Source organism: Halichoeres trimaculatus, unplaced genomic scaffold, assembly GCF_033239565.1.
Source record: "Halichoeres trimaculatus isolate MK-OKI-2021-1 unplaced genomic scaffold, fHalTri1.1 fHalTri1_scaffold_15, whole genome shotgun sequence".
NCBI classification, from domain to species: Eukaryota; Metazoa; Chordata; class Actinopteri; order Labriformes; family Labridae; genus Halichoeres; species Halichoeres trimaculatus.
The window spans coordinates 30,211,292-30,231,533 of record NW_027437193.1 but is presented as its reverse complement, the minus strand read 5'-3'; the positions used below and the strand labels follow the sequence as shown (position 1 = coordinate 30,231,533).

Below are 20,242 nucleotides of genomic sequence, written 5' to 3'. Positions count from 1 at the left end.
GCAGCTGATTTACATTAATGTCTGTGTTCTAAATTTCTTCTAATTACTGTCCCACCCCTGGCCACGCTGTGACCGTGGAAATCAAATGTCTTTGAACACTGGTATTCGACGCTGTTTTTACTTCAGCCTGTGGCTTTTGTTGTGTTCAAGCTGTGACTTTCCCACCGGCAACTGTTTGCTTTTTGCAAATGTTTGTATATGTTTTTTTTATTCTTTTTTATGTCACAGCTCAGGCCAAGAACGCGCATAAATCAAACGCTACATTATGCATGGTTTATGTTAACTGGAATACTGTGAACCAAGAGGACCTTTAATGCTTATTTAATGACTGCTGCTATATATGTTGTAAAGACATGAAGCTTTTATCACAGTTTAACAGAAATGCTCAAGTCAAGAGGGGGGAGAATATGTATTTAGTCAAACTGATGTGCTCTTCAGCTCCACAGCTTGATTTAACAACTGCTGTCAGAAATAAGTGTTCAGAGGAATGTTCTCAGTGCACAGGCAGAAATAACTTAAGAGCACAGTATATGGCTTCAAATGAGCTGTTCGTTCAGACTGAAAGAGTTTATATTTTCATTCCTCTTGATACTGATATAGAACCCAACACACCTGCCTCCTCACTGGCTGCTTGTCACTGATGGTGGGTGAAACAGGATTCCAGTCAAACACAAACTTTGGCTTCTGTTAAAAGTCTGGCTCTTTGCAATCAGAGGTGATACCTAAAGAGTGTATAGATGTGGCAACACTGTAGGCAGTCAGTCAGGTGTCAGGTTAACAGACTAAAACCCTTTACCACTACAATTACAGAAGCAATCCAGTGCCTGGAACTGCAGGTCACTGGATATTTTCTCTTTTAAGACCATTCTCTGTAAACTCTAGAGATAGTTGTGGGTTAAAATCCCAGTAGATCGGCAGTTTGTCAAATACTCAGATTAACAACCACGCCACATTAAGGTCTCTTAAATCACCTGTCCTCTCCAGTCTGATGCTCAGTTCACAAGCTGTTTAACAGGTGTACATACAGTCGCCAGAGAGTGCATTGGTTGACTTTGGTAAAACTTTTCATGGACTCACTTTAGGGGCAGCCTCAGGAGGAATTGAAGAAGGTCCTCCACTTGTTGGTTTTCTCTTCAGCCCTGTTGGAGAGATGTAACAACAACCAAAAATGTAATTGAAAAAAAGGAGAGAAAAAAAAAGTAATCGCCTGTATTACATATTTACTACATTTCGGGCTCAGCACTTCTGTTACATCATTGAACAGTTATTACATTTTAGGCTTTATTACATTGGTAACATTATATAATAACAACACACTATGAAGCACTAGCAAAGCATTAATAAATATTGAATTCATAGTTTATAAAGCCTTTGATGTGACCAACTATTAATAAGTAGTTTATAAACACAATTCCAAATGTTTTATTAATCATCAAGAAGCATATTAGTAAATGATTTTTTATTCCTGAATTCATCATTTATAAGGCATTTTTTCTACATTATTTCTTACTGATATTTAGTTTATAAACATGGATATAAATGTCTCACCTTACATTAATGACCTCAGCTATAACCAGCATAATGTTTGTGTTTTCATTTATTTTATAAATGATAAAAACAGCAGTTATAAATTAATTATCATGTCAGTATGTATTTATTTTTTAAATCACATTTTGAATTGTTATTACATCTTGGTCATAAAGTTTCAGGCTCTGGCAAGCCCCGAATGATCCGTTTTTCTCAGTGTTCATTTTGTTGACAAAGACCATGACAAAAAAAAAAAAAAAAAAAAAAAAATCAACAAAACTTTTCCACAGATGAAAACTAAATAAAAACTCTCAATCAAAGGTCAGACATGATGACCAACAAATAAAAATTACACAGAAATTTTGGGGAAGGACGCAGGCCCAGAAAAGCACTGGGTTGCAATGTATGAGAAGTTGCTTACGCTGCCACAGGGCCGTCTTGTCCAGCTGCTCTTTTTCTTGTTTTTTTTTTTTTTTTCCTAAGCAGCCAGTCCGTGCACACCCAGCAGTGCTTATCAGAGGATCATGAGAGTGAAAACACAAGAAAACTGACATCAAGAAGAGCTAGTGTAATGCTGATAAGGCAAGAGTTAAAAAAAATAAATAAATAAAAGCATTAAAGTCCGATGCCACCACATGTGCTAAACTTGGTAACTTTCATCCACTCAGGATGAAAAATAAACTCTGGATGGAGAGGATAAAACGGGTAGGGCAAGATGCAAAATATAATACCATGTTGCCTGCAAACCACCAACTATGTATTTAAATTGTGTTTTGTTGTGACATAACGTTGATTATTTGAATAACAGTATGATGCAACGCTGTATAACTTTAAAGGTAAAAGTTTCCTCTAAAGCCTCTTAGCAGCAGAAACAGTTACACAGGAGAAGAACTAAGACCAGTTTGCTGAACTTCAGTTTACAGGATGTTTTCACAACAGTTTGGTTGTTTATATATTATATGACTAAAATCAGCTAATATTTGGTCTGCAAAGACTAAACTGAGACTAAGGGCGTATTCAGACCTGGACTGTTTGGTCCACTTTAAACGGACCAGGGTTTGTTTCCCACGCTGGTGTGGACTTTTCATGCAGGTGTGAATAGACAGGAACGAACCCTGGTGAGGACCAAACAACCAGGCTTAGACCCATTTTTTGAGGTGGTCTCGTTCCGCTTCCAAACGAACTCTGGTGGGGTTCATGGTTCTCCGTTGCAGGTCTGAATACAAACCAAGGTCCATCTGAACTAACTACAGGATACATGTGCCTTTTGGGCCTATAAAGCCACCGTAACCTGACCGTCTTTGGTTCATACCTGATCCTCCGTCTCCTGTTTAGCCACGCTGTTGCTAGCATGTTGTGGGTCAGGACACGCAGAGCATAGCGTCTCCTTGCTGGGCGCATTTCGTCTTCTCTGTTCCAAAATTGTAAACGGTGTTGTTAAGTCTGCTTTGAAGGAGCTGCTCTTGAAACTAAAAATGATTTTGCAGCTCTAATAAGAGCACAAACACACATGTTTACCTCCATTTCCAGGTCTGTACTCTGTGTGACGCCCTTTGTCAGTGCTGTCCAATGAGAGCACTGATCGTCACACACGTGGATGTGTTTACAGAATATAGTCCATTTGCAAAAAGTACAATCTGAATACGAACTGCACCAAACGAAAAAAAATAAAGTCCGCTTTTGGTCCAGACCAAACAAGTGGACCAAAGGACTTTTCTGGTCAGCCTAAAAGTCTCAAGACTAGACCAAGACCAAAACTCGTCTGGCATTTAGTCAACCAAAACTTCCCTGCAACTAAAAGGTTTCAGAGGACTAAAATATGGCTAAAACTGTGGTGTGCACAGCTCAACACAGCTGCAAAAGACTTTGACTAGACCAAAACTTGATGTCAAAGTGAACACTGATTAATATCAAAATGTAGATTTTGTTACGGTGGTTATACTTTGTAATATATTTGTTTACTTAGTATTTTAAAGACTTCTCATTAAAGTAGGAAAAGAGATTCACTATTTGTGATGATTTATGGTGAAAATTTATCTTCTGGCTGCATCACGTATTATCATCAGGGTTTAATGAAACAATCTGAGGACTACGCGTCCCTGTTAGAACAGATGTAAGACATATTCTCATCAGCTCTGTCCCGAGACACCTGAGTGACTCCAGTTTGTGATTTATTGAAGTCGTTCTTGTGTGGAACCTTGTTGTGAACCTAAATGGCATTGAGACAAAGAATGATGGAGTGGACAAATGAGTGAGTTCAACCGAGAGTCACTTGCAGCAACAGACAAATGAGGACGTCAACTCAGTGACTGAAGATGAGTCACGTTGCAGCAGAACAATCAGCATAATGAAAAATGACGTGCTTCATGTGGGACTTTGTCACTGCTCAGTCCTAACTAATTGTCACTGTTTAGTGATATTCTCTTAATTATATTTGAGGAAGTATTATTTTGCAATCTGTTATTTATATTTGACACTCATATTTATCCCTACTGTATCATGCCGTCCTTTCAGCATTTATTTGTTCTTCTGTCATTTTTTTTCCTGATTTCTTTCTCATCACTTACTTCCTTAAAGTCCGTGTAAAGCAGCAATAAATTTGTGTTATGAGTTTGTCAGACAGCGGACACACGTGCCATTGACCACTGAGCCAAATTAGGAAGATTAAAAAAAATTCTAAGTACATAAATTAAAGTCTCAAAATCAGGGAAAAACAAGCACCTCTCTCTAACGTCAAATGCTGGAACCACGCTCACACATGGGAGGGGAGTCACATTTGTGTACTGGGCAAAAACGAAACCTACAGTAGCAATGGAAGCTAACGCCAGCTGCCTCATCGGTTGGACCCTGCCTGTTTGAGCCAGAATCTGACTCTGTCAGAGACTGATAGTGCTCACCCTCGTTCTTCACAGTCTAGTAGTAACAAATGCTATCAGAGACTTGAGTGGAAAACCACCCAAGCTAACGACCCTAAACGTATTTATACCACACCAGCTGCAGGGGCAGGGTTATGCTAATGATGGCCCCACTGCGTAACAGCTATGATTTCTGACCCGCCCATTAAATCCTGAACACAGAAATTTTGAAACACAGTTTGTGAGCCTAGCTCCACAATTTTGTATTCTAAGGAAATACGTTTATGAGCTATATAATCTGTTACAAAGAAAATGTCTGAATTTGCTTTACATGGACCTTAGGTCTACATCTATAAATACTTCATATTTTACAGCTCGAAAAGCCCATCTCTGCTTAACACCCTTCAAACAGAGAAATGAAACATTGTTCAGCTTGAATAACTTTCCATGGCACACCTTCTCACCTGAGCCTCATCATCATTATTAGGTGACCACTTCTGCCTCTGCTGGGATAATGTGCTGAGCTGGTTGGCAGAATAGTACTCAGGGTTCTTTCACGAGCAGCTGATGTGCCATTCACAACACCAGCACCATGACACCATGCTCTGCAACAGCATCTGTACTTATGGTGTTAAACATTTTGCTTAGGGCACTTACCTGTACCTGGGGGGTGTATCCAGAGTCATGGTGGCCTATCAGTTTGGACATGCAGCATTTCGTTCTCTGTGATTGACATGTAGCTCTTTGATACAAAGCACAATCAAGCTTTGTTTCAGAGAAGTCTGTGTGCCACCAGGAGAAATGCAGCCACTCTCAGGGTAAGTGACGATTCTACGGACCAGTCAACAGTCTGCAGTGTTGTAGCTCCACCTTACCAGATTGGATCAGTTCAGTCTGGCACCCCTACGAAAGGGTCCCAAAAAGTGGGACGGCTGGTCTTGGTTATTGGGGATCTGTCCCTGGATGAATCAGTGGAAATGCCAGAAAAACTGCGCCGCACCAAGACAAACCGAACCGGTTTGCTTAGTGGAAACACGGCTATAGAGACATAGATGTACCATAAATCAGTTTGGTCCTGCTCGACCCGACCAGGAGGCGAAGAAAAAGATCAAAACAACCTGTGACTTGTAATGTTGGGGCTGATAATCTCATTTTAAAGTGTGGATTGCAATCAGGCATATATCTAGGAGGGAGATTTTTACAAGATCACTTTTAAACTCCTCACAGCCCTGTTAACTACCAACACCACAGAGTGGGTATGCAACACATATGCCAACACAGTCTTGGCGTTTAAGCCCTCAAAAAGAAACATTGGTCTCATTTTTTTCAAAATCTCCACACGTTTTTGTCATAAAAAATAGATATTAAAGGCACAAAAACAGGTAAGTTTGAGTATTTGGAAGCCAGGACACAACTATTATCAAGTATACAGATATAGCTTAGCATTAGCTGCATGCATTACTGCTAAACATTGTCATTTGTCCAGGGAAAACCCCTACCAACAAAGTTCAATTGTGCATGCATATTCCACATAAACAGTGATAACATGGCTACCAGAGCAGGCTGACTGAAAAAGGGTAAAAAAAATAAATAAATAAATAAATAAAAAAAGTGTTATTTTTCTTCTGTTGTCTGTTCTCTTCACATATTTCATCTTAAACAGTTAAGTGTGAGCATCTTAAGGAGACATGTTTTTGACAGCTTGAAACCTTAACAAACATAAAGAGCTAAACACAACCTAAGAAAAGATAAAAACTCCAAAAGATAATGTTTTGTTGTTTGAATTTGTCTCAGTTTATTTTTGTATCATCCTTGAGGTGCTCACATTTACTGAAATGATGTATGCATTGTTTTTGTACATCTGGCCTGAGGGAGTAACAAAGAGAGAAATTACATTTAAAGTCATGAAGCAGGCCTGAATCTGTTTTGGAAAACATGAATTATTGTGTTAGAGCTGCTGGATGACTGCTGGTGCAATAAGTGTTCATTATTTTCAGATGTGAGAGCAGAATTTGGAGGAAAAGATTGTTTGTCACAGCTTTATTTAGCTCAATTTAAAAACATTTTTTTTCTCCTTTCATCATTGTCGCACCATATTTCCTTCCATTCATCCGTCTTTCCTCTTTGCTCCTGTTTTTTATCCTCCATCCACACTGGATGACTGAGTGTGTCTGTCTCTAAGCGGGACCTCCCGTTTTCTCATCTCTCTTAACACCAGGCAGAAGAACTTTGCCCGAGGCATCGAGCAGCAGCTCCCAGATGGCATGGTGGTGGCATCGGTGCCAACAGAGGTTCAGTGCCACGAGGAGCTGTCGGACCCCGTGCCCGACCCAGAATACCTCACAGGTATGAAACCATATTTCATAGTTCACTCTGAGCTCCCAGCTGTGAGATAGTGCTTTATCACCAGCCTGTCAGAGGTCCTCATAACTCAGGAAGAAAGTCAACTTCTCAGGGTTTGATAACTGATGTGGGATCTGTGTGAGCAACCAGATGGGTTTGCATTTTACATTCTGACGTCTGGGCCGTCATTTACAATGTTTGGGCGCTCTGCCATAATGAAAGTGGGATTAGAAAGTCACCTCCTGGAGGAAACTTTACTCATACCGGCCTCTGTAAAGACAACATGATGGGTCCTTTTGGTCCACAGTGACTGAGACTTCACCTAAAACACTTGTTTTCATTTACATCTGCGCCTTAAATCACTGAGAGGCGCCACACATAAGTCCTGATTTTTGTTTTGCTGCTTATGAGTGGGTCCAAGAAGCATATTGTGTACAGTGAGGTTATTATTTTTCATACATTTATTACTTTTGTGTGTTTCCACCCTTTCCTGTATTTCAGTTCTAGTTGCACTGTCTTTTCAGTCAAATTCAATGATAAAAATATGAAGGTCATTGTAAAACAAGAATATATAATTCTTGTGATTTGGATTCATTTCAGATCTTTACCAGCAGCTTTGGAATGCTAACCCACTTCACTGAGCACTTTGTTGAAGCCTCCAAATTGAGCTCAGTGTTGTCAGAAATTGAGCTAAACATCAGCTCTTTGAGGTGATATTTAGAAAAAGAGCATCCTTCATCAAGAACAGTTAGTATGTCCACCCTCTTCACTTTTCTCTTTCCTGTCATTACAGCAGCTTTATGACAGTCAAGTAAAAACGTGAAGCATGGGCAAGTGCTCCGTACTCCTTAGCTGATTTTTGTGGCTTGAGTTTCCCACGGCGAAAACAAAAAAAGAGCTTTTTAACTCATCAGCTAACCCTGTAATGAATGTACAAAAAACATTTAGTGTTTTTTTTTCTCCTCATTTGCTTTATTAGTCTGAGTTGAAGTTGTGGGCCATCCACTGCTACCAACTGTGTCCCTTCTTTTTTGAACAGTGAGCAGCTGTGTTGAGCTGTGCACAGGTATCTAGAGAGAAATAGATGCTTTTAACCCAAATGAAAGGAGAAGAAAGGAAGGAAGGAAGAAGAAAGTTATGAAGGTAGAGGAAGAAGGAAGGAAGGAGGACAGGACAGTAGGAAGAAGGGCCATAGAGAAAGAAAGAAGGAAGGTAAGAGAGAAAACAGAAGGAAAGAAAAGTAAGATGGAAGGTAAGAAGGGAAGTAATGAGAGAGGGAAAAGGTTTCAAAACAAAGGAAGGAAGGAAAGAAGGAAGATAAGTGGGTGGTAGGTGAGAAGGATGAAAGTCAAGTAAAAGAAGCAAGAAAGAAAGATGCAAGGTAGGAAGGGAAGTAATGAGAGAGGGAAGAGGTTACAAAACAAAGGAAGGAAGGAAGGCAGGAAGGGAAGTGGGTGGTAGGTGAAAAGGATAAAAGTAGGCGAGACGGAAAGAGAGTAGGTAGGAAGGGAAGTGGTTGAGAAGGAACTTAGGATGGTGGGAATGGAAGAAGGTCAGAAAAAAAGGCGGAAGGAAGGAATATAGGCAGTAAAGGCACTATGAAGGGAGAAAGGAAGGGAGTAAAGAATAGTGGGAGGACTTAAGGGAGGAAGTAAGAAAGGAAAGTAGGTGAGATGTGAGGTATTTGGAAGGAAAGGAAGAAGGTGAGTGGGAAAGAAGGTGAGAAGGAATAGACAAGGCAGTACTGAAGAAGAAAAGAACATAGTAATGAAGATTGGATGGAATTATGGGATGAAATTAGGAAGGAAGGAAGGAAGGAAGGAAGGAAGGAAGGAAGGAAGGAAGGAAGGAAGGAAGGAAGGAAGGAAGGAAAGAAGGAAGGAAGGAAGGAACTGAGAAAGAAAAGAAGTAGGTAAGAAGAAAGATAGTAAAGTAGGAAGGAAGGGAAGTAGGCCAGAAGGGAGGAAACCAGGTAGAAAGAGAAGTAGTTCAGAAAGAAGGAAGGAAGGAAGATAGGTGGGGAAGGAAGTAGGATAGAGGGGCAGATGTAAAGAAAGGAAGGCAGGAAGGATGGATAAAAGAAAAGCAGGAGTAAAATTAGGATGGGATAGTGATCTGTGCTTGTGAGGACAACCTCATGTTTGTAAAAATCTTACGTCTATTCCTCGTTCTCCAGAAACTTTGACCTCTTTGTTTTGCTCATCAGCTCCCTCCCAACCTGTGTGACTGAGGTCAGGCTCTGAAATCACAGACTGAGTGTTTGATGGACTTGTTGGATTGGGATGGAGGCAGCTCAGCAGTTTTATTTCATCTTCGCCAGCAACAGATGATATTATTCCTCTTTCATCCTTTCTGGATCTTAAGCACACAGGACAGGCAGACGTCTGTAATGGAGAGGTTTCATTTCGGCTCTGTCTGCATGAGAAATGTGTTTTTACTGCATGTTTGGAGAGTAGCTCAGAGCGCTACAATAGCAGGGGTAAAATTAATAATTAGATCTCAGCATATTTCCAGGAAATGCTTCATTTGGGCAGCCTGCTGGCTAAGCTGGTTCCAGGCACCTGTGTAACTGCCGTACAGTGGGGAAAGCAGCAGATTGCAGAACGGCTTTATCGCTTCTTGTTGATGTAACAGCAGAGGTACGAGGCCGGTCAGGGCGGCCATTCAAAATCACATCAAGTGAGCTTGTGTGTGAGGTGACGGACGATCAAATGACCACACACCGGCAGCGGCTCCAACTGTTGTTTATTGGAAACTTTGAAGGATATTAAAACCGTGCGATCTAATGGATCTGCTGCTGTCACACCCCTGAGCCTCTGCCCCCCCTCTGCCTGCCCTTCTTTGTGCGCAGCTCAAACCTTTTTATCCTGACATCGCCCATGGCTCACAGTGCACACGGCCCAGAACAGAGACGGACGCAGCAGTGCTCCTCTTGTGGTGGACCTCTGTTGCCGTGACTGCAGGCTTTTAACTGAAGAGTAATATCATGAATTGAGATATCGTTTCAAAGCATCCAGCAGGGTGCCATCGAGGCACACAGCGTCCTCTGGGGTACAGTGGTGCAGGCTTTACTGTTCCAGGACAATCTAAGATGTGATCCTGGGGAGGGGGGTATGATAATAAAGTCTCAGAGAACAAAAAAGCAGAGTACATTAGACATTGTGGAGTCTTTTCTCAGAGCGTATGAGAATGATTTTTCTGACTTCTAGCATGCAGCTCAGAAATCTGGTGAGTGAAAAATGTAAACAGACGGTGCTGGTCGTGGCCTTATTCGAAACCTTCCCTGCAGCAGTGGTTGCCTGCATCAAAACAAACAGGAATTAGAAGTAATCATTTTTTTTTTCCTCAAAGCTCAAGTGAGGAGCTCAAGGACCGTTGGATATCAACACTAATTGCAGATGAAGCTTCACGTCTTTTCTCTTTGCTCACCTTGTCCTTTATCTAAGTAGTATTGTTTTCATAAGCAGTGTCTGCCTCATGTCTCTTAACAGACAAATCAACACATTGTGAACATTTACTCAGGAAAGTGTGAACACAGGCTGTTTCTTGGGATCTTGCTGCAGACATGGCGCTCCAGGTGTGCCAAGTCGGACCTCTACTTGATCCTCAGCTGTTCACAGGAAGTCGAGCCATGTTTCAGTTTCAGTTTATTTCAGATAAAGAAAACAGTCAAATTAGGGTTACAACATACCACAGTTGCTTATAAATACTAAATAAAACATTCAACATGTCTGAAAAGGAGTAGGAAGAAACAACAGCTTAGCATGTCCTACCCCCACTTACTCTCCCTCTAAATTAACCAAAATATGTTCCTTACTAACCACATGTTAACCCATATACACACACATACATACGATATACAAATGCACATACTTGCCTAAGTATATGCATAGTTTAACGGACAATACAAGAATAAGCCATTCACTTCCAGATTAATTAACAGCCTTTAAGTTTACTTGACTCTAATTCCATAATTCTATACCTTGCAAAAATATTTTTTCTATAAGTTGACTTAAGTTGACGGATATTTTTACTCATTTTTGTTTGTTCATTCAGACCATTTCATAATTTCACCCCACAGACAGAAATGCTCATACTTCTTAGGGTAGAGTGGATAATCGGTTGCTTAAAATTGTACGACCCCCTCCTTAAATCATACCCTCCCTCCCTTTCCATGAACCATTTATTTAAGTTACCAGGTAGTAATTTATGTTTAGCTTTATAAATAATCTGTACAGTTTTTAGTTTTAACAGATCCATAAATTTTAGCATTTTTGACTTTAAAAAAAGCTGATTGGTGTGATCATTGTAACTCACTTTATGCATGATTCTTATCTTCTGTAGGGTGCTTTTGTAGGTGTTTCCCCACACCTCCACACAATACATTAAGTATGGTAGTACCAGTGAAAAATACAGGAGTAGTAATGCTCTCTCATTCAGCATGTGCTTGACCCGACCCATTATTCCAACAGTTATTGCCAGTTTGGAACTAAATTAAGTGATGTGGCATTTCCAACAAAGTTTATGGTCAAGTATTACACCCAGGAATTTGATATCATACACCCTCTCAACCATTACATTGTCAATTATCAGTTCAGCTTTTGTATTATTTTTCCAGCTACCAAATAACATGAATTTTGTTTTTTCCAAATTCAATGACAGTTTGTTTCTGTTGAACCATGATTTCAATTTACTGAGTTCTTGCCTGACTATATCCATCAGTTGCTGCAAATCATCACCAGTACAGAAAATATTTGTGTCATCTGCAAAAACAACAGGTCTTAATATGTCATTTATGTACACAATGAACAGTTCTGGTCCTAATACTGACCCCTGTGGAACTCCGTAAGTACTGTTTAATACACGTGACTTGAAGTCATTCAGATGCACAATGTCATCAGAGCAAGTTGTGGCATTTTTGTGCCAGTCTCAGGTTTTAAGAGTTATCAGAGCTCTGGTGTTTTATAACCGAACCTATTTATCAAATGAAAAGATTCCTTGCATCTGTTTATGAAGAATTTTTCATGGCATTAACCAGAGGTTGACACTGAAATGTCATACACTGGTTTGTTGACCGCTGCCTCCGCAGGCATCCCATAAACAGTGTCAAACATCAAGTAATCAGAGCTCTGCAGTCCATGCCTGGAGCTATGAGCAAATGAGCTCAGAAACCCTTTTGTTTTTCACTGACAGAGACTGATGTGAGGAAGTTGCTGACTTGCGTTATATACTGGACAAAAAAAAAGTAAAAAAAAAAAAAAAAAAAAAGTTTTCAAGGAGCAAAAGTTGGAGAAAGATTTTTAACTGAAGACTTTGAAAAGCAGTTTCATCATTAAGGCCTGCTGTCTCTTTAAGCAGATCAATAGATCAATCAATCAATTTGTGAAGCATTTTTCACATAAGTAGTGTAGCACAAAGTGCTAGACATAAACAAAAATCAATTCCAATAAGATAAAAAAAAAAAAAAAACTTACTAGAAAATATATAAAGCACAATTTTAGGAATATCAGAAAAAAAGGTGTTGCAGCATTCAATTGCATGTGCTATATCATTGTGAAGTACTGTCTCTGCATTAGCCAGAGAAGCTGCTTGATTGTTTATTTATTTATTTATTTATTTATTTTAAAGATGAAATGCCCCAGGATCAATGACAAGGACTAAAGACCTGTGTTTATCCTGACCAAGCTGAACAAAGTTCTCAACAATCCATGATTTTCCGAAAGAAGCTAGAGCAGCACAGGAGCAATGATTTACATGATAACTTTAAATTGACAGTAGATTTGAAATCAGAAAAGATAAACTGATTTTTTTTTTTTGCACATAGAATCTGGGGAGTTGCACTTTCATATCACGTTTCCAACATGTCCCAGAGCACCGTTTTATTCCTTTGTGTTTGCAGAAATCTAGAATAAAGCATAAGCAACAAAAACATTACGATCCTGAGCAAGGCTCTTCACATTACTTCCTACGTTGAACACACGTCATCATAGTTTTTACATTTACATCTTTGAGGGATACAGCCACGACATTTGTGACATTCAGGTTCCGCTCTGTGGATCAACAGATGGGGGTAACGCAAGCTGTTTTGGTGAAAGTAAATAAAACAGGTGCTTAAAGCTATGATGTACGATTTGGAAGCTTTGTACATCTTAATAATACCATTTATAGGGCTGTTACGGTCCTATGGTCCAATCGACACAATAAAAAGACCAAAAAGAACGAAAAAAATCCATTCAGTATATCCGCTGCAAAGCTGCATACTAGTTGACCAATCCGAACCACGGATGGCATGTGCGGTTTGGATTGGTCCGTGAGTCCATCTAATCCCCTGTCTCCCTCGCTTCACACTGTCATGTCCATGGTCCCACCTCGTCCTTCCCCACTACCCCTCTCACGTCAGCTAGCTGCTCAGCTACCGAAGCGTCATGGAGCCAGAGGAGACCGAAACCAGGAAGCTGTTACTGTTACCCTCCACAGGGCAGGGAAGAAAAAAAAAAAAAAAAAAAAACGTTTCTAGGAAAAGGCTGAAGCAAGGAAAAATTATGAGTGATACAGGTGCCAACAAAGACTAAATATTGGAGAAATGTATGACCGGTGGAAAAAGTTGCAGAAGGATTTGGGACTGAAGACTGACGCTGAGACAGCTGAGTTTCTGTTGAACAGGTAATGACTTTGTTTACCACAGTGGGAGATGTTAGCTGAATAACTCTGGTTAGTCTGTGCCTATACTGGCTAATGACTGAACGCTGCTGGTCAGAACGGGTCGGCTCTGTCAATAGATTTTAGCAAAAGTTAGCCACGCATCTTTAGCATCGTAAACTGAGCTGGTGAAGACACGCCAGGAAAAATAAAGCCTCGCTCACGGTCGGCTCTGCTCTGATCAGCTGGCAGTGGCAACATCAGACCTGCTTCGCCAGCTAATTCATGGTTTTGATCGCGCTGGTCCAATTGAAAAAGCTACCACTGTGTTACAAGGGGGATGACTGTCTGTTTGTTACATTTTCTTCCGGCCGGCTTCTTGCTCTGTTGGAGGGGGCGTGTTGTTAGGAGGCAAAAAAGGGCGATACAAGTTGAGGAGCAGGATCTTGGAACACAGAGGGGAGGGGTGAGTGGGGCTGCGTTTTTCTAATGTGTCTCATCAGCCAAACTGGGTTTCTCATCGTAGACCATAGCTTTAAGCACCAAATGATCGCAGGTTGACACCTAAAAGAGTGCACCCAGAATATTAGATCCCATTTTTTATGTATAGTTCAATGAAATAACAAACATTGTATTGAGACGAATCTGTTCATTTGTATTTGTAAACTAGCTGAGTGTTTCCTGATGTAAAGAGATGTATGCAGTGATTTAACAACGTGGGCCTTTGGTGGCTCTTGCCTGTGAGAAAGCAGGCTGGTTCACTGGTGGTTCTGAATGCTTATTTGTGGACTTTTTATGCATTGGCCTCCACTTTAAACCCAAACTCTGAATCTGCCAAAGGGGTCAGCGAGAACAGAGCTGACACCTGCTCATTCAGATGGACAAATCAATAACTCAACACTCATCACTCATGCATGGAAAACAATCAGAAAACAAAGATTTCAGAAAAACAGCTCACCAAGCCTGGTCTTTATTTGTTCAACATTTGTCGAAAGAAAAATAAATCTCCAAAAGAGACAAACAGAATCTGAGTGGTATTGTTCAGTGACTGAATGGGCTGAAGTGACACCTACGAGGCAGCTGCTGGCTCCCACCTGTCACTCAAAGCGGTCATGCCCTGTTTTTCATAAGCCTTTATATAATTTCAACCTCAAAAACAATCACATTTTCTACAGTTATCAAAACCACAATGAAGCTTCAAGGGACATTAGTTCTGTCCTCTTTGGTTAAGTTTGCTTCTGAACGTTAAAAAGTGGAACATTTTAGATGGGGGCATATTTGGATGGACTTTTCACTGGCAGCCAACACAGCTTCAACAGTTCCTTTGTCTCGGTTGTTGCTCAGTGGACACAGACGCTGTTTACATATTCTCATAATCACCAGCAAACAATAAAAGTGTATGCCACCCTTTGTGGGTCAATGTGAGTTGCATATCTCACCACAGCCTCCTAATGCGTTGTCTCGGCTGCAGCCTTGGATTGCACGACAAAAGAAGTGTCTGCCCCGGAGCTCTTTTTATATTTCAGATGTTTCTCAAAACACTGACAGTGTCCCGTCGCCTTGTCAGAAATGATACAAGTATCACACAAAGGTCTTATGAAAGCTGACAGGCATGCACACAGTGCACCCCACAACGCCTCAAGCAAAGCACATGTGTTACATATTAGTTAATATTTTAGCCTTGCACTTATTTATACACAGAGGAGACATCAAAAAAACAAAGAACTCTGTGTGAGATATTGTGTCTTGTTTTACTGATGCATGAATAATCCCTCAGTCTGTGCTGTTGAGCCATTAAATCGCTGCTAATCTTTAGAGATGCTTAATTTAGTTTGTCATATTGTCATCTTATTTAAACACATCTTTTTGATGTATCACATCACAAGTTTTCATTTTATGACTCACAAAACAAAACTGGCACCCAGTTTGACATTTTGTTCCTGAAGTTTCTCAGTGTTTCCTAAAAAATAACTTAAGAGATGGTGATTGTAAAGTATTAGCTAAAGCAGACTAATGCTTAATAGTAATGTTATCTCAGTGTGACTCATGTGAATTTGACTATTAGGGATCAGAGGTTGTTAGGTTCAAAGCATGTGCTCTGGGAGGAAGTCTGTGACATCATCCATCTGTTTCTGATACAAAGTTTTGAAGCCCATTATCATTGGAAGCCATATTACAAATGCTGGCCACTAAACAGACAGCCCACCTGTCAGTCAGGCCAGCTGTGCCTCTCACTGAGCAAACTTCATCAAAATTCTGTTAGTTTTAGAAATTACAGCACCCCCCACCCCCGAGAGACCTGAGCTACAGTTTTGTTCAAAATGATTCAACCCCCACTGCAGTAAAGTGTTTTAAGCAATTTTGAAATGTATTTTTTTTTTTATCTTGTTTGTAATCAGATCGATGGAGGACATGTAAAACAGACAAATGCAACTTGAATTACAACAAAAGTTTTTGTAACATACCAACAAATGTACTTTTTGTGATTTATTCATTGACAAAATTATTCAACGTCTTAGTACCATACACAGTTGATACTTAGTGCAACACCCTTTTGCAATAATAACATCCTTCAAACAAAGTTTGACACAAGTTTCTTGAAACGGTCTTAGACCACTCTTCGTCCCACCAGAGATTTTCTATGGGATTTAAGTCTAGGGATTTTGATGGCCACCCTAGAATCTTCCAGCCCTTCTTCTGCAACCAAGCTTTGGTAGATTTGGGGGTATGCTTGGGATCGTGGTCTTGCTGGAAGGTCCAACATCTCCCAAGCTTCAGCTTGTGTGTTTGTGGTTTCTGGCCCTTTGAGAACAAGCCTCAAGCAGGCAGTTTACTTTTTTTTTTTTTTTTTTTTTTTTTTTTGCGGCCAGAGGTTGCCACTTGGACTACAGTTCGTACATTAAAGTTATCAAGGAGCATTGAAGTGCAGAGCAGGGAGTTGCCCCCCCCCGCGCCCAATTGTTGAAAGGAAACAATTTGGTGGACACATGGCACCACTGCAAAGGAGTCAGAATGAATCAGAAAACACAGTCACATTGTTTACTTCACAAAATCTAAATCAGTTTTTTTTCTTCTTTTGTGTGTTTTATTTTTTGTTTTGTTTTTTCTTTTTTTATGTTTTAGGTAATTTATCCCCACTCATCCCACTTTTGCAGGGAGTAGTGCCCCAAAACGTTCTTTTGTATTGGCACTCAGTTTGGTTTATGTCTTGATATCTTATTTGGCTCTAAATGTTTTATCTGTTATATGTTCATTCATGGGGGCTGCACGGTGGTGCAATGGTTAAGTCAACAGTTTGATTCCCAGCTTGGCCGGTGGGCCGTTCTGTGTGGAGTTTGCATGTTCCTCCCACTGTCCAAAAAACATGCTAAAAACATGCTATCAGGTTAATTGAACACTCTGAATTGTCCGTAGGTGTGAGTGTGTGATTGAATGATTGTCCGTCTCTGTGCCAGCCCTGGGATTGGCTGGTGACCAGTCCAGTCCAGTACCCTGCCTCTCGCCCATTGACAACTGGGATAGACCCGTGACCCTGAACAGGATAAGTGGTTAAGAAAATGAATGAATGAATGTTCAAAAATTATTTATTCATTTAGTCAGTCATTGAGTTTTTATTTGTTAAAGCATTTTTCATGGTTAATGATTTAAATAAAAAGTCTAAAAACAAACAAAAAAGAACTTGTTACAAAGAATCAAAAACTAGCCTTAGAAACAAGATTTACTGGACTTTTTGAACAACACTGAAGCTAACCCCTGATGTTTTGCAGTGTTCAACAAAGTGGCCAATCATACACTTACATTTTGTAATTGGGAAGCCCAAAGTAGGGTATAAAAATAGTGAGTATATATGAAGAAGTGATATTAGGTTAAAAACGAGATACTTTTCTGGGTGGGTTTTACTTTTGGAGAGTGTACCTCTTGACAGCTGGCTAATCAAAGCAGTGGAATACGTGCATACATACATTTATCTCTTTGATTTTGCTTCCTCCTCTGATCAAAGCAGGGGAAGAGTTTTTGAAACAGAGCTCTTGTGCCCTGAAAGTTTTTGGTATCCAGCTGGATCAGTCCTGATCAACAGAACTTTGATTCCCTGCATGGATATATTACAGTCATTATGTTTCATGGACAGTAACAGTCTTACTTATAGGCTCTTAAAACAGATGGCCTGTCACACACTCATTGAATTTGTTCCCATGAACACTTGCTTCCTCTCAGCTGTATGACAGCACGTTGTTTGAAAATGGAGGAAAAACTGTTTCAGTGTAGAAATCTTGGCTGGGAAGTGGTGGCACCATCCATACAAAGTCACCTGAGGCATCTTCTCACCTCCCCCCACCTGTTCTCTTGGCCTCCACATCTCCACCGAGGGCACAGACACAAGTCCTGGACGTGGCGCTCTCCAGCCCTGCTCCCTGGCTTTCTGCCACTTCAACTCGTCTCCTGGCACGACGTCAGTATTTTCGCTGTACCTGCAGTTAATTTCCTGGTCCAGGTAATTGTCCGTGGGGTAGACAGACACATGGGATTTGGGTCCATGAGAGGAGCGTCTGTTAAGCTGTGATGAGCACACGCTGACCCTCTGTCCCTGGCTGATTCGTCCAGGTTTGGTCGGTCTGGTCAGTGTATTTGTCACATTGTCAGCACTCCTTGTTCCAGCCTTCCCTGGCCCTCGCAGGGGTGAAATCATTCATCTTTCTATTCATCTCCGGGCTTGGAAGCCATTCATCACGAGGCCAGAGACCTCCATCAATTATTCTGTTGGGAGAAAGGGTGAGGAAAGGGAGGCTTTTGAAAGGCAAATACATCTTGATTTAATTGGAAAGCAAGTATGCTCAAGGCTGCTGAGGAGATTTCCCTTAAGATGGAGCTTGGGAGATAATGGAGCAAAAAGAGAGAAGAATGACAAAGAAAAATGAAGGAGAGAAAGTATCAGCTGAAAACCAGAAAAATGTAAGGAGAGGAGAGGTGGCAGATAAAAAAGAGGAGCCTGAAAGTGTGAGGAGGAATTTCTTGCAGTTTTTTCCAATCGTGGTGAGCCGACACAGGATGAAGGAATCCATTGGCTCAGGTTAGAAGGGCAGCAGATGGGTCCTGACCTGTTCTCGTCCTCAGCTAGCAGCCATATAATGACACCGCCTCCGCTATCTCAGACACACACATCAAATCTGTGTCTGTGCATCCACGCCGCCGCATGTTCAGACAGATATAACACGGCAGTGACCGCCAAAGGTGGAATGTTCGCCCCTGCCAGTCAGCGTGGCTCTGCAGCCGATTCTGCTGTCGTTTGTCATCAAAGCCGAGGATTTATGCTGATAGGTCTGGAGAAATGGCTGACACAAGAGTTTAAGTGCTCAGAAGAGGAGTTTGAAAAGAGAGACAGATCTGACGAGTGCTGCTCAGGGTGTTTTCAGGAAGTTTGTGTACTTCAGGAAGAATTATTTTATGTTCTTTTTTTCCTCTAAGTCATATAATCCAATGTTGGCTCCAATGTTTAAGGCCCCAGTGGGTCTTCTTGTTGCTTGAGCTTTGGACCATGTGTTGCATGGCCATCCTGAGTAAAAAAAAAAAAAATGTAATGATTTAATTATTTGAGTTGGTTTGGTTGTATGGCCCATGTGTAAGGGATAAACTAGAGAGAAGGTTGCAATGCAAGTTAGATACTGGACAGGGTGAGAAGCCCCGGGGAAGAGACCCGTCTCACCTAAACTGGTCTAAAAATATGAAGCTCATGTGGACGTGTTAAAAACTGCATTTTGCCGAGAGTAACCCCGAGGCTGGCTGCAGAATCAAACCAAGAATCACTTACACAACCATTCGTTAAAGCTCATCTGTGCAGTAAAAAAAAAAAAGTTCTTATCCTGGTCAAAACAACATGTTGTAGGATTGAAAAGTCAGTTTTTGTTTCATTTGTGTCCGGTGGTTTAAAATAATAATAATAAATGAGTGAAATAAATAATTACATAAATTAATAAAAATAATTAAATAAAGAAATCAATCAATCAATCAATCAATAAATGAATAAATAATAATTGATAATAAATAATTGATGATAAATGGATAAAAACAAAGAAACAAAAAAATTTAAGCCTTTGAAATTCTGAGTTGATTGGCTGAATGGCTAAAGGTCCACCTCTTTACCTCATCCCAACTCTTACACAGTGAGGTTGAGTCTGACGTGTGCCCCAATCCATGTGGACTTAAAATTTCTGTGTCAGAAACAAATAGAGGACATCATCATCAACCACCCACTGACAGAACATTATCCCGTTTATTACTCAGCTACTAACCCAAATCATAAACATAAATATTTATACAAAAGCTGATTTCACTGATTTATGAGCATTTATTGGCAGCTTTTGAAAAACAGGGACCTGAGCCAGTTGGTCCAGTGGTTTCAGTGTGTGCCCCGCATACAGAGGCTACAGTTTTTATCACAGCAGTTTCCAGTTCCATCTGTTTGTCTTTCAGCTATCTTATCAAGGCAAAAGTACACCAAAAATTCACCTTTAACTTTGACTCTGACCCTTTGTCTTTCAGAGATTTTTCTTTACTTCTCCATTTTGAATGGGACTGAAGAGTTTCAAGCTGGTTTCATGTTTCTATACCAACATTTGTGCTGGGAAAGTGGAATTCTCTGAGAAGCCATAATAAATCAAAAAATCGACCACAAACACACTTTTCAGGAATACAAGTAAAGAACTGTAATTTTCCAATAAAAAAAAAATAATAATGTGCTCAACTTTTTTTTTCCTGCTGTTTTGTAAAACAGTACATTTGAAAACTCATGGATGACAACAGTAGTTATGTTTAACTGTACATTCTAATTGATCAAACATGACAGAAACATAAACGTGTTTTGATAGTCAACTATGTACTGT

The 20,242-nt window shown here is 40.4% G+C and overlaps 1 protein-coding gene across 6 annotated transcripts in view; it reads left to right on the top strand.

Moving 5' to 3' along the window:
- The window catches only part of astn1 (astrotactin 1), a 663,514-nt gene that overhangs the window by 309,521 nt on the left and 333,751 nt on the right, over window positions 1-20,242 (top strand). For all 6 annotated transcript variants that reach the window (XM_074688258.1, XM_074688257.1, XM_074688256.1 and 3 more), the window contains one exon: window positions 6,601-6,728. In XM_074688258.1, coding sequence (XP_074544359.1) covers window positions 6,601-6,728 — 128 coding nt within the window. The remainder of the gene's footprint in view (window positions 1-6,600; window positions 6,729-20,242) is intronic.